This window comes from Giraffa tippelskirchi, chromosome 7, assembly GCF_054371585.1.
Source record: "Giraffa tippelskirchi isolate mGirTip1 chromosome 7, T2T-mGirTip1v1.2.pri, whole genome shotgun sequence".
NCBI classification, from domain to species: Eukaryota; Metazoa; Chordata; class Mammalia; order Artiodactyla; family Giraffidae; genus Giraffa; species Giraffa tippelskirchi.
This window is the reverse complement of record NC_137281.1, coordinates 86,626,307-86,646,557: the sequence shown is the minus strand read 5'-3', so window position 1 is coordinate 86,646,557 and position 20,251 is coordinate 86,626,307. Positions and strand designations below refer to the sequence as shown.

Sequence of the window (20,251 nt, the reverse complement as noted above, 5' to 3'; positions counted from 1 at the left end):
AAAATGTTGAAATTTTTTTAGCTTTGTTTAGAACTAATTATTTCTGCCACTTCTCAATGCTGTATTCAAACTGTTTCCTCTTGCCTAGAGCAAGGCCTTGTCCCCCAGCTGAAAAGGCTACATTCAGATTTTATGCCTGAGGTTTCTATGCATATATCAGCCCTCTCCCCTCAGCAGAATTAGTAACTTCTTTTATGTTTTTGTTGTCTTTCACATGTCTCTTATAAAAGTTGCCATTGCCAATTGTATTGTAATTGTTTTTCTGTCTCATGTTTTACAAAATTGAGTCCCTTTAGGAGCAAGGTTTATTTTAATTATCCCTATGCACAGACCTTTCTAAGTAAGCCCTCAGTAACTTTCTCTCAGCTTACAGATAAGTTGAACAAATATTAGATAAAAGTCATTATTATGAAGTCATAGTGAGTGACACTTTTTTAGAAACCATTTTGCCCACATTTCTTCTTTTGGTTATGAATCAGACTCATTACCAGGAGAGTCTTTATATGGTTTCAGAAACATCTGTGTGGTTCCTTTGCCCCTATTTTCTTCTATTTGAAAAAGCTAAAAATTTAGCAGTTTCAAACTCTCTAAGATAGTAGTGTTGAACTACACTGTGAACCAGCAGTGTAGTTCAACTGTGAACCAGCAATACCAGCATCATCTGAGAACTTGTTACAAATGCCTATTCCTAAGCCCCATTCCAGATCTATCCAATGAATCAGAATTTCCAGGGATGGGGCCCAGCAATCTGTGTCTTAACAGGTGATTCTGATGCATGATAGTTTAAAAGTCACTGCTGTAGGATTTTGCCATCTAAAGAAAGTGTTGCCTTTAATATTATAATAACAAAGTTCCCAGTGTGATTTCCACTATAAACTATTTATACTTTGGAAATAAATAATTCATCAGCTGGGTAAATTGTAACTGACTATATTACCTAACATCTTGGGATGTGATTCAAAGATTGAGTTTTCCTGTGTGCAAAGTGTTTGATTCTGGCTTCTGGGAATGGCTATTTAAAAGAAGGTGGGAGAGGGACTTTCTCCTTCTTTAGTTAAAATATCTTCTAGATTAGATTCACACTATCAGCTTCAACTACTTGTGTTTCCTGTCGTTCTCATGGGATATATGAGGATGAAAGAATGAGATAAATCGTATTATCCTCTGGAAGAATGTGCTGAATTGTGTTCTTTTTAATATTTAAATCCTGGTTGTTGGTATGTTGTCAGGGACAAGAAAGTGAGCTCATTATCAAAAGTTATATTGAATCTGTGATGGTGATATGCATGCTCAGTCGTGTCTCACTCTTTTGAGACCTCCTGGACTGTAACCCACCAGACTCCTCTGTCCATGGGATTTCCTAGGCAAGAATAGTGGAGCAGCATTTTCTTCTTCAGGGAATCTTCCCCACCCAGGGATCGAACCCGCGTCTCCTGCATTGACAGGCAGATACTTCACCACTGTGCCACCTGGGAAGAAAAAACTAGGAAAACTAAAAGAAAAGTAAATTGTGTAATCTTAATTGCTTTTTCTGCCAATTTCACTTGTCTAATACAGAAATTTGCAAGAAAGTAATTAGTGGAGATTACTAATTGCCCATGGCTTTTGAGTGGTGTAAGTAAGGATTACATAATGTGTTTTTCTCTTAGTTTTACTAGTTTGTTTTTGTTTTTGGCTGTGGCTGCAAGTCTTGTGGGATCTTAGTTTCCTGACCAGATATTGAAATCTTAGCAGTGAAAGCACAGAGTCCTAACCACTAGACTGTCAGGGAATTCCCCTCCACTCCCTCCTTGCTTTTGAGAATGGTTTATTTAATTGGAGTATTCAACCTTTCCAGAATATTGTTTTCATTTTGTCTTTAATGAATCCTAAATGAAGGGTCAATTGAGGCATACTCTTCAAATACTCTTGTTACTTTGTGTCTTCTCCAAAAAAATTGTTTCTGGCTTCAAAGTTCCATTTGGGTGTGTTTCTATTGGCCCATAAGTAGTTTTGACAGTCTCTTGGGATAAGAGCTCTTGTTAGTGTTTGCTTAAATATGTAAGGGTTTCATTGTTTGAAACTAGACCTTTCATTAAGAATGTTCTTTGAGATACTGCTGGTTTGTATTCATTGTCTGCTTCCTTTGGATGAAATATCTGTGGTTTTTTATGGCTAGCAAAACTAGCTTTTTTCCTTTGTGTATTAATAGTTTGAGTACTGTTTGTAGAGTTAAAAAGTAGATTTTCTAAAGTTCCTGAAAAGACTAGCTTGACAGCAGTTTGTGACTACTGCATTTTTCCCCGACACATCCTTAGCTGAAAACTAAGGTTATGGTCATTTTGATGTCACAGTCCAAATGGGTCCTTATCTATATTTAACTTCACCTTTCTTTGCTCAGGATTAAGTTAAAATGCCTCTTTCCTCCCTGATGTGAGGAAGAAGTGTTGTTAGTCTCAAGGAATGTCTATAATAATGAAGCTGTTTACTGCATTTTTAGTAAAAGCATAGATTCATTCAGTGGCTAGAATTTTATGATAGATAGCCTATAAGCAGAGTTTTCAATCTCTTATTGCCCATCATTTTGAGGATATTCTGGGACATACGTGAGTGTTCCTGAGCCCCTTTCCTGGAGCATGTTAGATATGCATGAAGAAATGCTGGAGGGGTGAGTTCTGAGCTGATTGTTCTCTCTGCTGTTAAAAATTTCCAGTCCTCCTTATTTCTTAGATTTGGGTGTCAAGTTCTGTTTTTATAAGACCCTCTTTTTTTTCAAACTAGTATTCTAATTTTTAAAAATTTAATGCTGGCAGTCTTACTTTATTTAATGTCCCTTTCTTTTAAAACATGTTGAAATTCTCTGGGTCATTGGTTTTCATACTTTTTTCGTTTAGAAAATTGAAACATTCAGAAAAAGTGTAATGAACAACTCCCATTCCCCCTGGGTGAGTCTTTGAGTTCTGTCCTCCCCAACTTTCTCAACCGACAATGTTTTTGAGGTACTTCAGTGGAATACCCAGAAATGATTTAGGTCATCCTTTAAATTAGAGTAGAATGCTTGCATAAAACAGCCATCTTATATTATTACATTTTTAGCTCTATAAGTTACAAAGTAACTTTACTTACATTGTTCATATGAACCTCACCATGACCTTATGAAGAAGGTAGGAATTATTATCCCCATTTTTCAGATGAGGAGACTGAGTTTGAAGAAGTTGAAGAAACCAACCCAGATGTTGTAAACCATGGCTCATATCCTTATAAGGTGAGCTCTCAGTTTAAATAGAGAGACCCTTATCTGTCCACACATCCAGTATCAATACAGTCAAAACTCACTGTTTAACCTGGTGTCTGGGACATCTCTCCCTATATCATATGCAAATTTTTGTGTGTATTTTCTGGTAAGAGACAAGCCTGTGACTTTTTTTTTTTAAATCATTGTTGTTTAGTCGCTAACATTGTTGTCTGACTCTTTGCCACCCCATGGACTGTGGCTCTTCAGACTCCTGTGTCCATGGGATTTTCCCAGGCAAGAATACTGGAGTAGGTTGCCATTTTCTTCTCTAGGAGATCTTTCTGACCGAGGGATGGAACCCACATCTCCTGCATTGCAGGCAGATTTTTTACTGCTGAGCCCCCAGGAAAGTCCCTTTTAATCATATTTATGCCTGTGTGTGTATGTGTCACTGAGTTTTAGTCCCATGGATCTTGATAGGTCATGCTTGTTTAGCCTATGAAAGGGAATTGACAGCAGGACTGAATGAAAATTTGTGTTGAATGAAGATCAGTCATATTGAATGCCTATTTCTTGTGTATCCTAAAGTAACTTAACATTTGTAGAACTTACAGAACTCTCCCATATATATCACATGACTTCTACAGTTACCTTAAGTGGCATCATTCCCACTTGAAGAAACTGCTCAAAGTTAAGAAAATTTAAGTTGTGGAGGTACTGACTCAAAAGCTGACTCTTCTTAAAAAATAACCTGAAATGATCAAAATCCTGTAACTACCATTTTATTTGACATTTTTGTGAATTTACAGTTCGGCCTGCCTGATATCCAGTATCTTCCCATATATCATTGCCAAGCAGCTTAATTTATAATTAGTAGGCTAATTTACTTTTTGTTTTTTTAAAGGAGAATCTTGTACTGCCTCTTTTTTATTCTCATTACTTTTGGGCTTTCCATACTGTTCAGATTATCTTAGATTGAATGACTTGTAACTCTGTAATAACATTTGCTAATTTCTTGAGTCCACACTGCTGTTACCACTCCCGTTATTTTTAGTTTGCTCCAAGGATAGGAAGGAATGAAGAATTCCCAACTTTTTCATTGCCTTCTGTAATTAATATTTCCATTCTGGTTCTTATTTTTAAGGTTAAAATTAATTTTTGGCTGTTTATTGAAGAAGTTGGATTCTAAATTGGAGCTCCTTTAAGACAAAGTTTCTACTTCCCAGACTTGTTGGAACAGTGCTGAAGGCTGCTGCATATGGCTTGTTCAGCATAATTTCTGTGGAGACATAGAATAATGGCTAACATTATTGAGTGCTTACTAGGTGCCAGGTACTGTTTTAAGCTGTATGCCAATTTCATGTAATCCTCACAATAACTCTTTGAGGTTGCTACTATTATTAGCCCAGGCTACAGATTAGGGAGAAGCTCAGAGGTTAGGTCACTTGCCTAAGGTCATACAATTAGTGACAGCACTTCCAAGTAATCCAGATTTAGAGTTTGCTACTTTTATCCACTAAACAACGTAGTCTCCTATTTCTCAAAACAGAAGGCTGACTAAAATATACCAAAACAGATTGTTTTAGCCATTTGGATGCTATAGTTTCAGAATAAAGGATGGCCCTGGATTAGAAACTGGTGAATGGAGAAGATCTTAATTTCTAAGCCTTTGTCATGACTCCCTGATAGAAGTAGCTGTGAAAGGAATAGGTGTGACTTTGGAAAATGCTTTGTAATTGCCGCTCTCTCTCACCTGCAGATCAGACTGGTCCATGAGATGAGACCCATATACCTCCTTCCTGCTGTGGAGAATGAGGTTACCCCATTTTCATCCACTCTCAGGGCCTCAGGCCTGCCTTAAACTTGGTTTTAACCACAGAATGAGTGCCTGTGGACTTAGGGCCTATCTTTAGTGTTGAGATATAGTGTTAAGGATTAAAATAAGCAGTAAGAATAGGCAGGCTTATTGCAGTTAAGAGTCACTTAGATTTGAAATACCACACCTATGACCAAAGTTAGATATCAGTTTGTCTTGGTCAGAGTCTGTCTTCTTTTTGAGGTGCATGATATGAGTGAATGGGGGAGGGGGAGAGAAGTTCTCTTGTGTCCTTGGCTGTCATTTCCTCTTTATTGTGAGGCCCGAAGGAAAGAACAGCATGAGCCACCCACAGGGAATTAGTAGTGGAGAGGGGCTTGAAGGGAACAGCTGTTTTTTTTTTAAGTGACAAAAACAGGCTAAATTTAAAGGCCTGGCCTTGGCAGTAGTCAGCTGAGAGAGGAATATAAGTGAGTCTTACTATCTGTTCACTGATAGCCCTGGAGGAAAATGAGAATATTGGCTGTAAAAAAATCACTGATGGTCCCTCCTGTATGGGGCTAGGATAGCATTTTTGCTTTCTTAGGGCATATGTAAAAGCAGTTTTCTTGGGATTGGGCTCAACTTGTTCCTCTGTGTTCCCTTTTTCTTCTCACCCTCGGCTACATATCTACACATTCAGTTTTCCCTGCCAGAGAGCTCCTCCTTTTCTCCGGCTGCTAGCCCCAGCTGTCATCTTCTCGTCCCATCCCCAGTTACACAGTTTTACTTCATGCTTTTCCTGGTTTTACTGTCTTCATTTTTTAATACTATGCCTGCCACCCTTCTCCACCCTCAGCTTCTAGTTCCTCCCTCCCACAAAGCTAGTGACCACTCTTTGGCTTCCCTCTTTATCATTGTTGAACTGAAGGAACTGATATTAGTAGTTTGTCAAACCTGTTTGAGTTCTGAGCCCAGTTACCTATTACAGTGGATGGAGATGATGGTGGAGAGGGGGCCAAAGGTTGTTTTTCTGAAATTAGGCTTTTTCTAAAATATTGAATGAGCTTTGACCTGGAAATCAAACAGATGCTTTTCCTGGTGTCCTGACCTTCAGCAGTGTGTGCTCTCATGTTGAGGGCATGTATTTGTTTGAAAGCCCTTGGTAATGAAAGGCAGGGCATTGAGTCAGGCTGTGAACTGCCTTGCCTCCTGCTGCTGCTGAGAGCTGGTTCTTCTCTTCTCCTGAATTGGAGCTAATTTTGGACAGATAATGAGGTAGATGGTTGCTAATAACTTTGCCTTGCTGTGACTCCACAGTACTGTGTAGAGAGTGTTTTTTGTTTTTCTTTTCCCTACTGCTAGGAGGAGAAATAGATCTGTTTTCATGATTTTTGATGAGTGTTCAGCTATCAAGGAATTCCCTACTTGTTTTATTTAGAGGCAGTGTGGTTTTTTTGGAAAGAACTGTACACTAAAAGCTGAAGACCTGTGTTTTGATCCCCGCTCCGCTCAGGATTAGCTACCAAAGTGATCATGATCAAATCATGAACCTATCTCTGCACTTGATCTGTGAACCTTTGAATTGATGTGAACAAAATGAGATGTGATATGTGTGAAAGCACTTTGTAAACTGTTGTTTCATAAAAATTTCAGGTGCTGCCCTTTAGTAATTTGGCCACTAACTACAACACTAGAGAAATGCCTTTAATGTCTTTTCAGCTCCTTCCTATGAAGCTAGGCTTCTCAAGAGCAGAGTGGTAGAATCATCAGAACTATGGGGGAAGTCTTGCTTCTGAACCATCTTTTGTTTTCTCACCCTTCTCTCCCCCTTCCCACCGTCCCCCCGCCCCCCACTCACTCACATTCGCATAATTGCTTTAGGACTTCTTTGATCCTTGTGCTAGTCTGTCTCCATTCTTTAATAGGAGTATAATTTTAAGGAGTTAGTCATCATAGTGTGCTGCACATTCCAATTGGAGGAGTCTTGACTTTTCATAGCCAGAATTAATTAATTATATTTAAGTGGTGACCAAAATATCTATAACTTTTCTGGCCCGGGGAGACACATTGACTCCAGTTGTGGGATTAAGAGACCATACTTTGGCTTTGGACACACCTGAATTCCAGTCTAGACTCTTTCACTATTAGCTTGTAACTGTGGGAAAAGTACTCATCTTTTTTGGACCTTAGTTTCCACATCTTTTAAGGGGATTATAATTGCATCTATGTTATGTTGTGAAGATTAAATGAGATAATGTAAAAGTGCTTAGCACATTGTCTAACACATAACACATACTTAGAAAATCTTATCTATTGATATACATGTCTAATAATAATAAAAAAATAATAATAGCCCTCAAAGAGAGCACAGATAGATGTCTGATGTTATTGTTTTAAGGGATTTTTACTTTTGTTTTTAGATGTTTGCTTAAATATATATCATTGTTGTTTTTGTTTAGCTGACTCTCTTGCAACCTCATATACTGTAGCCCTTCAGGCTTCTCTGTCCATGGGATTTCCCGGTACTGGAGTGGGTTGCCACTTTTTTCTCCAGGGGATCTTTCTGACCCAGGGATCAAACCCGTGTCTCCTGCATTGCAGGCAGATTCTCTATCTCTAAGTCACAAGGGAAGCCCTAAATATATATCATATAATTTACTAATTCAAGGAACATTATCGACTTGGTCCCCTTGCCTGTATACAAGTAGAAAACTAAACTAAATCAGATCAGCACTTCCTTAAAAGTAAGTCTTGTCCAGAAGTTGCAGTGTTGGTGTGAGTGACTTTCTTGGTTCTGGGCAGTGGAGGATTGTGTTCAGACTGTTTCTCCACTGTCTTTGAATTGTGGTGTCTTGGGATTTGTGATTATTTTGAAATTGGATGGGTTCTTGGTGTTTCTGGACATACTTGCAGGCATTCCTTCTACATAGCGTGGTCAGTAGATTGAATAGGCTTAGATCTAAGCTTGTTTTGAAGTGTAATTCAGAAGAAGGGAGAAAAAAGACAGGAGAAACCCACTAACAACATATTTCTAGAGCATAATTAGGCACATTTTCACATCATTCAAGTGGACATAAACTCCCGCAGTTGACAGGGAATGTGAGAATAAGAGCATTTGTGAATTCCACTTAATGATCAAGAGTATGATTAAAGGAGAATAATACTTTTTCCTGCTTTCTAGGGATTTACTGATAAACAGTTTTCTTTAGTGATTCAGCCAGTAGTAAAATGAATGAAAAGATAGTGTGATAGCTAAAACATAGCTCCTTAGGTACCCTTTTATCTGGAAGTGAGCTCAGCTTTTCATGCAGTGGCTTCTTTCTGGAATTCTGAAACTTCCCCTGCACCTGAGAATGAGATATTTTTGGCTTCTTGGGACCTCTCATAACTAGTTCCTTTCAAGGAACTGATACCGGTCTCAAAAGGTAGTTTAGGCATGTCATTTTGAAGGCAGAAGAGTTAATTTGAGCCTGTTAATGACTGCTTTCCTATCCTTCCCAGATTCTGAATCTTTTATCAGTTGAAAGACTAGTATGAATTTGGAGTTCTTGACCTCTACTTGAGTAAGTGTAGTATTTCCCATAGGGTTCTGAGGTCCATGGTGTAGAGTTTATCTCCAAAGGCAAATATGCTGTGGATATAAACAGAAAAATTTCCACTTAGCAACCTCCATTTTCAGCAATCCCATTATATCCTTGGCTTTTGGTCTATAAGGAAACTGTTCCATTTAATTCATACTTCTCTGAAATGTTCTTAACCTGATGTTGATAGATACTGGCCTTACTCTGCTCATTGCAGAGGATCTGGCTTGGGACCAAGAGAAATTGCCAAGCGACTCATAGTGCCCTCTTTTAGCTTCTTGCCTGTACTTTAGATACTGAATTATTAGTACCTTTTAGCCTGAATTGGTAGAAATGCTGAATGGACCCTTGGTGGAGTAAATGGGTGAGAGAGAGTATGCTTGCACTGTGATATGGACTCCATTCCAGGTTCTTCCAATAAGTCTGGATTTTTTTTTTTTCTCTCTCTTTGCCATTGCCACCTTGCCTTATGCCAGTGTAACCTCAAACAAATTATGGGCAAGTGAAAGTAGACATCAACTTTTAGTTCCTGTGCAATGCCTGACAATGTTGATGAGGACTAGCCTTTACCATAGAGTTTAGTTTAATACATCATTGTACAATTTTCATAATTTTTGAGCTGGCCTCTAGGAACCAGGCAACTAAAGAATGTGAAGAGAGCCTGTCAGATGCCATGAATTTTTTGTTGTTGTTCTGGTTTGGTTTTTGTTTTTGTGTCATGGTTATTTTTAAGACTGACTTTTCAGGAGATTTTTCTGGTTTATAAATTTATGGGATTTGAGAGGGAATAGTTCCTCCAGACACTGGCAATAAGTTGAGTTACCGTTGGTTCCACTCCTGAGCTGACCCCCATAGTAATTCTCACTCTGAAGTACAGACTGTCTTGCTTTCCTGTACCAGAGGGTTTGCTTTCAGGTAGAGGCTGCTTCACAGACAACGGGGTTATTTGTTTGCCATGGGCCCATGGAAGAAGAGGATGCGGGGAAGTCTAACCTGAATTCAGGATAGGATCCTGCATGAGTGAGAAATTTGCTAGCCTTTCAGGTGAGATTTGGACTCTGACTCCCAAAAGAAGGTGTCAGTAGGTCATTAACGCGTCTTGTTGTGACCCATAAAAGACATTGCATTTCTAACCAAGTGTTCACCCATCCAAAAGAGAGATCCTGACTTGGCATATAAACCTATTGCCACTTCCGGTTATCTTTCATCACTTGCCTGAGTTTGAAAAGGTAATGGTTTGTGTTCTATGGAAAGAGACTTCCCTGAGACCTGAGGCTTTCTCATTCCTACCGGCTGGGCCCATTGCTAAAATGCTTTCCAGTGGGCTTGCTTCTGCCTGGCCAGCACCTGAGCTGCCCCAGCTTGTAATTAGCCTGCCTTTGCTTCATAAGCTTCCCAGGGTGGTTCTTCTTCTAAAAGCTTGTATGAAATGCTATTTACTGTTTCTTTATAGTTTAAAAATGAATCCTTTTTGTTCTTTGCAAGTCATTTGCTTTTTTTCTTTTCTTTTCTTTAAATTACTATTAACACCTGTTGATTCTTCTTTTTTTCTGATTGGCCTGTCACTGCATTCCTGCTCCCCCTCCCTCTAGCTGGGTTTGTCAAGTCGCCCATGTCAGAAACTAAGCTCACTGGGGACGCCTTTGAGCTGTACTGTGACGTGGTCGGGAGCCCCACGCCAGAGATCCAGTGGTGGTACGCAGAAGTCAACCGGGCAGAGTCTTTCAGACAGCTGTGGGACGGTGCTCGGAAGCGCCGTGTCACCGTAAACACCGCCTACGGGTCAAACGGCGTGAGTGTGCTGAGAATAACCCGGCTCACCTTGGAGGACTCTGGGACTTACGAGTGCAGGGCCAGCAACGACCCCAAGAGGAATGACTTGAGGCAAAACCCTTCCATAACATGGATTCGAGCCCAGGCTACCATAAGCGTCCTTCAGAGTGAGTCCAGCACCCTACAGTAGTAGTACTGTAGTCGTTAGAGGTGGCCCGATGACCCTTCCCTTCTGCTTCCTTTCCCTCTTCCCCAGTATGATCACTCACCCCACCCCTTGTCTTCGTTTTTTCAAACCCACGACCCTCTGGTTGTAGTGTATGAAAATATCTGTGGCAACTTCTTTTTTTTGTATCTTCTTTGCCGTCCTCTTTACCTCCCTTATCCCCCAATCCTTCTCTGTGTCTCTCTCCTCAGGAACAAAGAACTTGGGGAAATCTGTGATTGTCCAAAATCATCTGCATTGGGAAGAGGTGGGGAGGGAGAACTGGGGAGGCTAACAACAACAACAACAAACTCTTCAAACTCACAAAACCAGACAGTCAAACCAGGGTGGTGTTGAATTGTTTCTTTCCCTCCCCTTTAATTTTGTAGTAGGTTTCCTGCTATCCTTTTGCTGATTTATTATCTGGTGCCTTTCTATTTTTATTTCTCTCCCCAATCTAACTATTTTTTATTTCTCTGTTCATCTGTTTGAAGCTCTCTGAGTAGCTGCCTTCACCTCTATGGTTTTAAGTTTGTGTCTGCCCAGCCTCTTCCCTCACTGTGACTTGGTGTCATCCTGTCTATGATGGGAATGTTGCCATGGGTGTGGTGTGGTGATGTGTTTTGGTTGTTGGGTGGCATGTAAGCTTGGATATTTCCATAGTTCTAGCTCTTTTTCTTTTCTAAAGCAGTGGCATGTGCTTCTCTGATACCAGCCCTCCACTGCAGCAGTATATTCCTCATGGTCCTGCCCATCTAGTCTCCTATTCTCTAAAGAGCTGCAGCCTTAGATTTTCTCCATAGATCTTGCTGTTAGGAACCAGGTGACACTAAGCTGCAAAGTATTTTTCTTTTAAATCCCATCATACTGTTTCAAAGTCACAGTTGGATCTGTTGACAGATAGTTTGATGACTGACTATTGGCGCAGTAGTCAGTGCCACACTATCATCCCAGAGGCTGGCAACCCCAGAAGTAGTTTGGAAGCCATTCATACTGGCTTTTTCTTGTATCTTGAAAAAAGAAAAAGAGGAAACTGAATTCTAACCCTGTTCCTCTGAGTGGTTAGAGTGAGGGGAGCAGTTGACTTAGAACCCTTCTCTTCATCTGTAGTAGCAGGTACAAGTGAGACATCAGACACAGGAGCTTTTGTGGCCACCTCTTTCTGAACAGTGTTTACTGCATGTATGGTGGGAAGGAGAGGGAGGGAGAAGCTACCACAGAGCCAGTGCTTCTGGCCAGGGAGAGTTCTAGCCCGCATCTGTCCTGACTGTAATTGGGGAAGCATTCTCCATTTAATGGAAAGATCCTCTGGGTTTTTCACCTTCTTTTCAGGGACTCAGTAAGAGCCCCTAGAGCCAATTCTGGTTTAAACAACTGATTGATTTAGAGAGATTAAATAAAAACAGTAAAATACATTTAGGAGGGTATTGGTAATAACACAGGAGGTCATCTGAAATGGGCCTTGAATCTATATACTTCTGTGGAAAACAGCAAGTTAGTTGTTCTTTATAGCAACTCAGGAGATGCCTATGAAAGGACTTCGAGGAGAGGTAGAAGAGGCTGCTGCAGTTGGCACTGTTGAATCAGAGAACCTGCTTCTGGAAAGGGAAAAAGAAAACTTTGTCTATGTGAAAATGGGGAACATTAACCCAGTGATTTTTCTTTTATTTAATGATTTTTTTTTCCCCTTGCACGCCTCCTTCTCCTGCCCCCATGCTCCTTTCCTTGTAAAAACAGTTACCCAAATGGCCACAAAGGTCTGCAGAAGTTTGTAGGCATGGACTGGGCTGGGCATTTGGTACTTGTACTTGTAGGAGCCTGACTCAAGTAGACTCATAGTTTAAAGGTCATGCCTTGGGGCTGAAGGTAGATGAGTCTTTGGGGTACCTGCCTCTCATTTTGAGAGTATATAGCAGTCTCCCAGTTTACTTAGAAATAAGTTTCCTAACTTAAGGGTGTCTGCATGTGGTTGAACCAAACACTGGCTAGTTTAGATTCTCCCCAGACTTCCCTATCAATCAGTTAATCCTAGTTAACTGATTTAGAGAGCCAATCTTCTTCCTTTTTTTAAGCACCCTGAATTCCACTCTAATTGGATTGTTTTACGATTTCAGCATCCTCAATGACATTTGTCTCCAAGGGGAAGTTGAAATTTTCTAAGGATGACCTCCTGGCAGTAGGAGAAGTGTGCCCAGTTTGTAGGTTCTCTCTCTGTCCTAGCATGTTCTACATATGAATGATGACTAGGGTAAGGGTCTCCGAACCAGTGCTTCTAAATAGGAATAAGTGGCAGGTAAGAATTTTGAGCTTCTCCTAAATGTTCATCTTTCTTGGACTGTCATGAGTAATGCTCGACCACCGATGTTTGATCAGAAATAAAAGCCCCACCTTCATCCTGGTGCAGAATGCAGTTGTGGCACCATGACCAAAGAACTTGGTCTAGGACCTGTTTCCATATATAGCAATTATAGGAGGGAGGTTATGCTACCCCACAACCCTCCTATGGTGCAGAATCATATTTAAACCTATTAAAGTTATCGACATGCTCCCTGCTGACTCTCTCCTGGATCTTTAACACCTAAGGGAAAATGTGCTTTCCTTTGCCTTCTGAGAATTCTTGGCAGAAAGTTCACCAGGTTGCTTTCATCAACTTCTTAATCTCCCTGAGCTTCAGTGGTCATTTGCATCACCACAGGTAAGAGTAGCATTTACTTTGGCCTCCTTATAATTTAAACATCTTGAAGCTCTTGGCCTTAAAGTTTACCCTTTCTCAGTGCAGTCTGAGAGGAAGAACCAGAAGACAAGTCCCAAATGGGACAGAAAATAAAATTGGATAATAAAAATTCAGTAAAAAACTAAAAGTGTGTTTGGGTTTTAATGTTGCCTTTATATTTTTTAATTTCTGTGGAGTACTGGTTCTCTTTATCTCTTTTGTTTTTGCTTGGTTTTGATTTTCCTGGAATTGTGATGCTTTCTGCTGATGGTGTATGTGCGCCTTCCATTGCAGGGTTTGCAGCTGTTCGGCTCGACTTAAGGCCCAGGGATTTGGCTTCTGTCCAGTGTGTTTTGGAAACCATGGGACACCACTGCGCTAATGTGTTTACATGCATCTGCTTCTGTCTTAGTGGCTGCTATGCCTCCATTATCTGTACATAGAGACCCTGTTTGGTGTTACTGATAAGGACCAGTGCTGATTGGAAGATAACCACTATCCTTTTGCCAAAGTTGGAAAATAATGAGAACCTATTTACTTGAGCAAACTTGAGGATTTGCTTTATTTATCACAAGTTTCTTTGATGATATGAGCTCTACAATCAGAAATGTTACATTGATTAGGAGGTGCTTGGGCATTATGCTTTTCAAGTGTCCCATGACTTCTCCATCCTCTCCCCCTTCCTACACAATGAACAAAGCTTGGTTCAAGTGAAGAGAGAGAGTTTTGTCTTTAAGAATTATAGAGTTAGCACTATATGTGTTATCAAATGGTGTCAGGGAGCTGCTAGAGAGTTGTAGACAGGAAGTAGCCAGGTGCAGGAAAATGGAAAGTTAGTCAAGGATTTCTAGGAAATAATTGGGAAAAAAAATTAAAGAGCAAATACCTCTGATTGTGGATTGGAAAAGATTTTAACTTGACTTGAGAATGATTGACCTAAAGTAGAAAAAGAACTAACCATGGGAAATGATTAAAAATAATAACAAGAAAAGACAACAGACAGACTTCTTGACTTTAATATAGTGGTGGAATTCAGAGTGCTTTAAAGATGAACCTTTCAGGAATGGTGTTGATACAGTGTGCCTTAAAATATTTCTGCTCAATGTATTATAACATTTGACACAAGTTATTTTTGTAGATAATAAATGAGTGATCCTAGGTTATGTAAGCCCAGGTAGAACCCGAAGATGAAGTATATAACTTTCTCTAGGGTGGAAAGTGTTAATGGGGGGTACTTTTGGCTTGGAGGGGGAGGGATAAAGAATTCGGTCAGGTGTGTTTTCTAGGCCCAGCTTTGTCACTAATAATAATTATGGCCTTGCACAAGTCATTTTACCTTTCTAGCTCTTAAAGACTGGGATTCATTGAACCCTAAGAGCCTATCAGCTCTAAAATTCTAGGAGCCCGTAATACCAGCATATACTACATTCTAGTTATGATTATCTTAGAATGAAAAATATTTTAAAGTGCAATTCTGGAAATATTTTTTCTTTGGAGTAAAATATGGGCTGGAGAGAAGAACCGATGGTTCCTTAGGAATTTTCTCTTGGCAAAATTTGGAAAATGCAATAGACTTTCAGTAGGAAATTTGCCTCTAAGATCTATATTGTCTTTTTCTGCATAATTAATGGCCATGGCTGGTTTGCCATAGATTTATCAGATTTAAATGTGGGAAAAGCCATACACGTATTGCTTAATTATAACTATTACTGTTTCAAGGCCTAGTGACTCCATAGGAAGTTTATTAGTTATCTAAATGATACTGCCTTTGTCTTCAGAATTGCAAGGTGGAGTCTGGTTTTCTAATTGAAGTCGAATTGTTTGGTGGTTCTTATCTCAAAAAATGATGGTATTCAAACGCGTAAGTGAATTGTTGCCAGTACAAGCATCCATAATACTCCCATTCTTTTCACGTCTAGGCCAGCTGGTCTTCAGGCTGTTGTCTGCGCTAGTGATCATTTGCTTATAATCATTGTTTTTCCTTTATTGACTTCCTCCAAAGTGGTAAAGTGAAATTCCTCATGTAGTCCTGTCTGCCCTCCCTCTTCTAGTCTCCCCAACCTACCCCATCCTACTCTCAGGCCAGGGCTGCAGAGAATGGAACTATGGCTCCCTATCATTGTGCACTCTTATTACAGAACCAAGGATTGTCACCAGTGAAGAAGTCATTATTCGAGAAAGCCCTGCGCCCTCTGTTACCCTGCAGTGTAACCTCACCTCCAACTCTCACACCCTTACATACAGCTACTGGACAAAGAATGGGGTAGAACTGACTGCCACTCGTAAGAATGCCAGCAACATGGAATACAGGTGAGAGGGGCTAGCAGCTCCTGGGAAGATGAGAGGGTACATGGTTGAATTTACTTCACATTCATAACCTGTAATTAAGCTATGTGGGAGAGCCATGATATATATATAGTCCTCCTCTAGAGAGTCTAATCCAGAGTATATCTGGGGTGAGGCTAGAATTTCCAAGGATTTCCAAGTAATTTCTAATGAGCAACCAGGTTTGAGAGCCATAAAAGATCTCTTCATTATGATAACAGAGCAACTGAGGGCATCAGGAGTGATTTGCTTGGGGTAGTAATGCTAGTCAATAAAAAAGCCACAATTAGAATGCAGGTCTCTTGACTTAATCCAGTGGTTTGAGGAATCAGATTGAAATCTGATCTAGGATTCTTAGAGCAAGATCACCATAAGTATTCTTCCCACTGAGTAGATTTCCTAGTGAGTTAGCTTTTAGGAGTGTTTATTATGACCATAACCTGATCATGCCCAGTGGATATAGGGCTCATTAGTGATCTGGAAAAGGATGGTACCCTGTAAATACCCTTTGGTGACAGGGGGATATTTGCTGGCTGAAGTTATCCAGCCTCCAAAGATTTGGTACATTTTGAAATATCTAGAACACATGGCACCTCACCTTTCAGGATAGTTTGTTCCTAGTTGAAAAGGATCAGCTAATCCTATTTGGCAGGATGATGCAGTGCGACTAAAGAGTGCACTGGAGTGAGACCAGGAAAACCTTTGTACCCAGTGATAGCAAGGACGTGCTGCAGTATTTTGCAGAATTGAGATCATTTCATATCCCTTATTTAATTGACTCACATTAATTTGTGGATCCTCTTCCTCTTTTTTCAGGTAAGAAAACTGAGACTCAGAGAGTAATAACGCTTGACTCCTTTCAAGGCCCACATACTGTGTCTAATAAGTTGCAGAACCAAGCCTAGGTTCCAGGTCTTCTGACTCTTTAGAATCTAGATCATTGGGGATTTTTGTTTGTTTTTCTGTTGTACTATACCATTTTGTGGCAAGGTCTGTTTCCATGTAGTTTCTTCTGATATAAAATTGGAAATATAGCCTGAGATATGTCCTCATAGTTTGGAAAAGGTTAATTGAATAGTGAAATTGGGTGGAATAAAAGGCATCTATTCTTGGTCTGTCCATTAGTTTTGCAAGTTTGTTTTTTTTATAATACCTCTTTAAAGATAACAGATATCCAATCATATTTCTCTGGGTCTTGCACTATGTTACCCCTAAAGCTTTGAGCTGTAACTTTATATAAAGTTTGAACCTGATTTTATAGAATGCCTCTTGTTTCCTCAGCCTGTTTGAGGCTTTCCCGGTGTTCTGCATTGTCACAAGTGTTTTGGGGAATCTAGAGTAACAACTCACATTTTGTAGAGTAACAGCTGAGGAGACCCTTGGGCCACCTAGTAAGTCAGCCATGGAGCCCGTCACAAACCGTGTTTGTGCTTAGCCTGCAGGGGACATTTTTGATTTGCCTCAGTTGCTTCCCAACAGCTAGTTGAAGGAAATGTTGTGGGGAGATTTTGAGCCCACTGGCATAGCCCCTAGTTTGGGAGTTGTCTTCTCAACTTACTATAGTAAATCTAAACCCCGAAGATATTGCTGCTGCTGCTTCTCCTCCTCCCCCTCCTAACTCTGGAACGTTACTAAGAGCAACTGACTTGCGTCTGTTTTCTTGTTGGGAGCGTATTGATGTAAGAATAGTCATTTGTGTCAATTTGAGAAGACTGTTGATGGTTCCTCTTAGAATCTTATGCTGCCATGGGTATGCTGAGACAGTCTTGTGAGTGGGCTGTGTCTTTCCTCATCCATAGTCTCTTGTTTCTTTTTTGAGATGAACAGTAAGATGGATAAATGCGTTTGGCCAGTGTTTTGAGGTTAGGAGTTTTTCTCAGACGTTAACTAGTGCAGTGGAGATTTGGTCATCACAAGTATCATGTTTTAACCGTTGAGCAGAAGAGTAGGAGTGAAACAATATTTATATTCTCATCTGGAAGCTGATGTTTCTCTGTTTTCTGTAATTACACGCTAGCCTTTCTGCACATGTTTGGGGCGGCGGTGTATGTAGGCCCAGGGTGCAGTTAGCTGATAAGAAGCTGACCTTCAGGACCAAGAAAGCTTGTTTAGGATCACCCTTTAGAATTCAGAAGAAGTACAGTTCTCATCACACACACTTCTCACAGTTCTTCCTTTTACTCTGCTTAACTTGGTCTGGATCTGTGCGTAGTTGTTCACTCGTTTGTGTTCATTCATTTTTCTACTATATTCCAGGCACTGGGGTATGTGCTGGGTTTAGAATTGTGCACCAAATTAACAATGCCTGTCCACACAGAACTTGGTCTATTGAGAAAACAGACATTCATCAAGCAATCACAGAAATAATTAGACATTGTGATAACTGCTGTGAAGGGTTACAGTGTAGTATTAGAGATTGTCTGGCAGAGGGATGTCATTTAGATTGGGGGTGGGAGGCAATGACATGTAAGCCAAGACTGATGGAAAAGGAGTTAGGGGGATGAAGAATAATGGGACAAGCATTCTATAGAACAGAGCATCTTTTGTCAGATTTTTGAGCTAGGAACAAATTCAGCACATTGAAAAACTGAAAAGAGACCTGCAGGGCTAGAAAGTGGCTGAGATGACACTAGGGAAGGGCCAGATCATGCAGGGCCCTGGAGTTCTAGCTGTACCTAAAAGAGTTGAGCTGCATCTCTGTGGCTGATGCTCTGATGGCAGATTTTTTTTCCTCCACTGATCCTATTCTGTTATTAGACTTACTGAAAAGCATGCTACTAAAATACGGGGTAGGAAGAACAGTACTACTAAAACAAACTCTTCAGGAAAGTGCAGAAAAAGATGCTTTCTTTCTGCTCTTATTTATTTGACTGGAACCACAAGGTGAGCGAGAACTTTTTGGTGATGGGCCCATCCTTTGTATCTAAGTGTAGATTTTAGTCCTTTGTACAGCTCTTTTGATTACTTTTTTTGTAGTATATTTCTCCAATAGACTGAAATATCTTAAGGTTAGGGACCATCTCTGTATTCCTGGCACCTAGTAAGGAGTAAATCATTAATACACAGAGGGAGGTTTTTGCTTATAGTTAGGAGGAAGTGAGTTGCATGCAGGGGCACAATTTGGAGAGCAGAGTCCCTGGTTGCCCCTTTGATTCTCCTTTTGTTGTGTATTTTGACTGTTCCCAGCTTCCTCACTTGATTTTTCTTCTCATCTCTGCAGGATCAATAAACCGAGAGCTGAGGATTCAGGCGAATACCACTGTGTATATCAGTTTCTCAGTGCTCCTAAAGCAAATGCCACCATTGAAGTAAAAGGTACAACCCACCAGAGGCTGCAGCATGAGCCTCTCACTCTCCTTCCGAGTCACTATCTTGGCTTGGGCTTCCAGTCTTCAAGCTTTTTTTGTTTTCATTGTGGGAGGCAGTATATAATGTTATGGTTAGGACTGAAGGCTCAGGAGCTCAACTGCCTGGGTTTAAATCCAAACCCCATCATCTAGCTGCATGACTGTGGCAAGTTATTTAACTTCTCTATGCTTCTGTTTTTCTCTTTTGTAAAACCTACCACATGGCACATGGGTTGGTTAGAAGGAATAAATAAGTTGAAGTTGCTGTTTTTGTAGTTCAAAAAATACTTCAGTGTTGGCAGCTTCATATGGTTCATCCTTAGGTAAAGCTCTTAGAATAGTGCCTTTTAAGTATTATTGTGTAGCTATCTCCAGCGTGCCAGCAGGATTTGGCAAAGTACAGTGTGCAGGGTGAACATAAACTATTTGTAGGTAATTCATTAGAATTTTAATAGAACCTCTGGGTGTATGGCATCTTAAAGATGAGATTGTAGTTGGAAGTTGCAAGGAAGGCCAATAGAACTGTAAGAGTTAGAGCTAACGAACATTTAACACAATTTTCCTGTATTGTTTCAAAGAAGCAACTGAGACCCAGAAAAATGAAAACCACTGGCTCTGTGTCATACCGTCAGTTTGTGGCAATGCTATGGTGGCATGGAACCCAAGTCTTGACTCCCATCGCCACGTTTTTCCATTTTATAAAATGACCATGGAGAGGCAGGGCTACTGTTTGAGGTCAGACTGGAGAGATGAGGGTATTTTCCAGGCCTTTTCATTTTTGTTTAGAAAGGACACAAACTTGTTGTCTAAATCTATAGCGTGATCTCTAGAAACTGGAAGGATAAATTTAGGAAATGGGAATGGACTATATATAGCAGGTATTCAGATTTTCCTTAAAATATTTGGAAGACTAAAAATTTGGACTCAAAAAAAAAAAAGCTTGGACACAGTCAAGTTTCTATTACATGGTGTTACTAAATGAAAGTAGTGTCCTGGTGACACTTGCCCTGACTTGTGTCCTTGTTGAGGTAAGGATGGGCAGTGCCTCTTGCGGCTGGATTGAATTCTAAATGCCTGCAGGGATTGAGTCACAGTGGCATGGTTACAGCCCACACAGACCAGAGAACCTAGGGTTTGATGAACTCTGTGGCTTTTCTTTGAGAGATCTGGGTTTATCTCTGTTTTTAAAGAATGCCATATTTGTTCAACATAGGATGAAGGTGTGAGAAAACGTTTTCTCTAAACCAGCCAAGGGCCCTTCCCCACCCAGATGAGGTGAGCTGCCTGGGTAGATG

The 20,251-nt window shown here is 40.3% G+C and overlaps 1 protein-coding gene across 6 annotated transcripts in view; it reads left to right on the top strand.

The window, feature by feature from the left end:
* NPTN (neuroplastin) overlaps window positions 1–20,251 on the top strand; it is a 70,543-nt gene that overhangs the window by 21,752 nt on the left and 28,540 nt on the right. For 3 of the 6 annotated variants that reach the window (XR_014060471.1, XM_081513609.1, XM_081513611.1), the window contains exons 1-3: window positions 7,550–10,533; window positions 15,423–15,594; window positions 18,830–18,924. Coding sequence is in view for 3 of the 6 variants with exons in the window: in XM_081513609.1 (XP_081369735.1) it covers window positions 10,206–10,533; window positions 15,423–15,594; window positions 18,830–18,924 (595 nt within the window). In the remaining 3 variants the exon portion in view is untranslated. Of the gene's footprint in view, window positions 1–7,549; window positions 10,534–15,422; window positions 15,595–18,829; window positions 18,925–20,251 lie in introns of those variants that run through there. The other 3 variants (XR_014060470.1, XR_014060469.1, XM_081513610.1) reach the window with 1 other exon arrangement.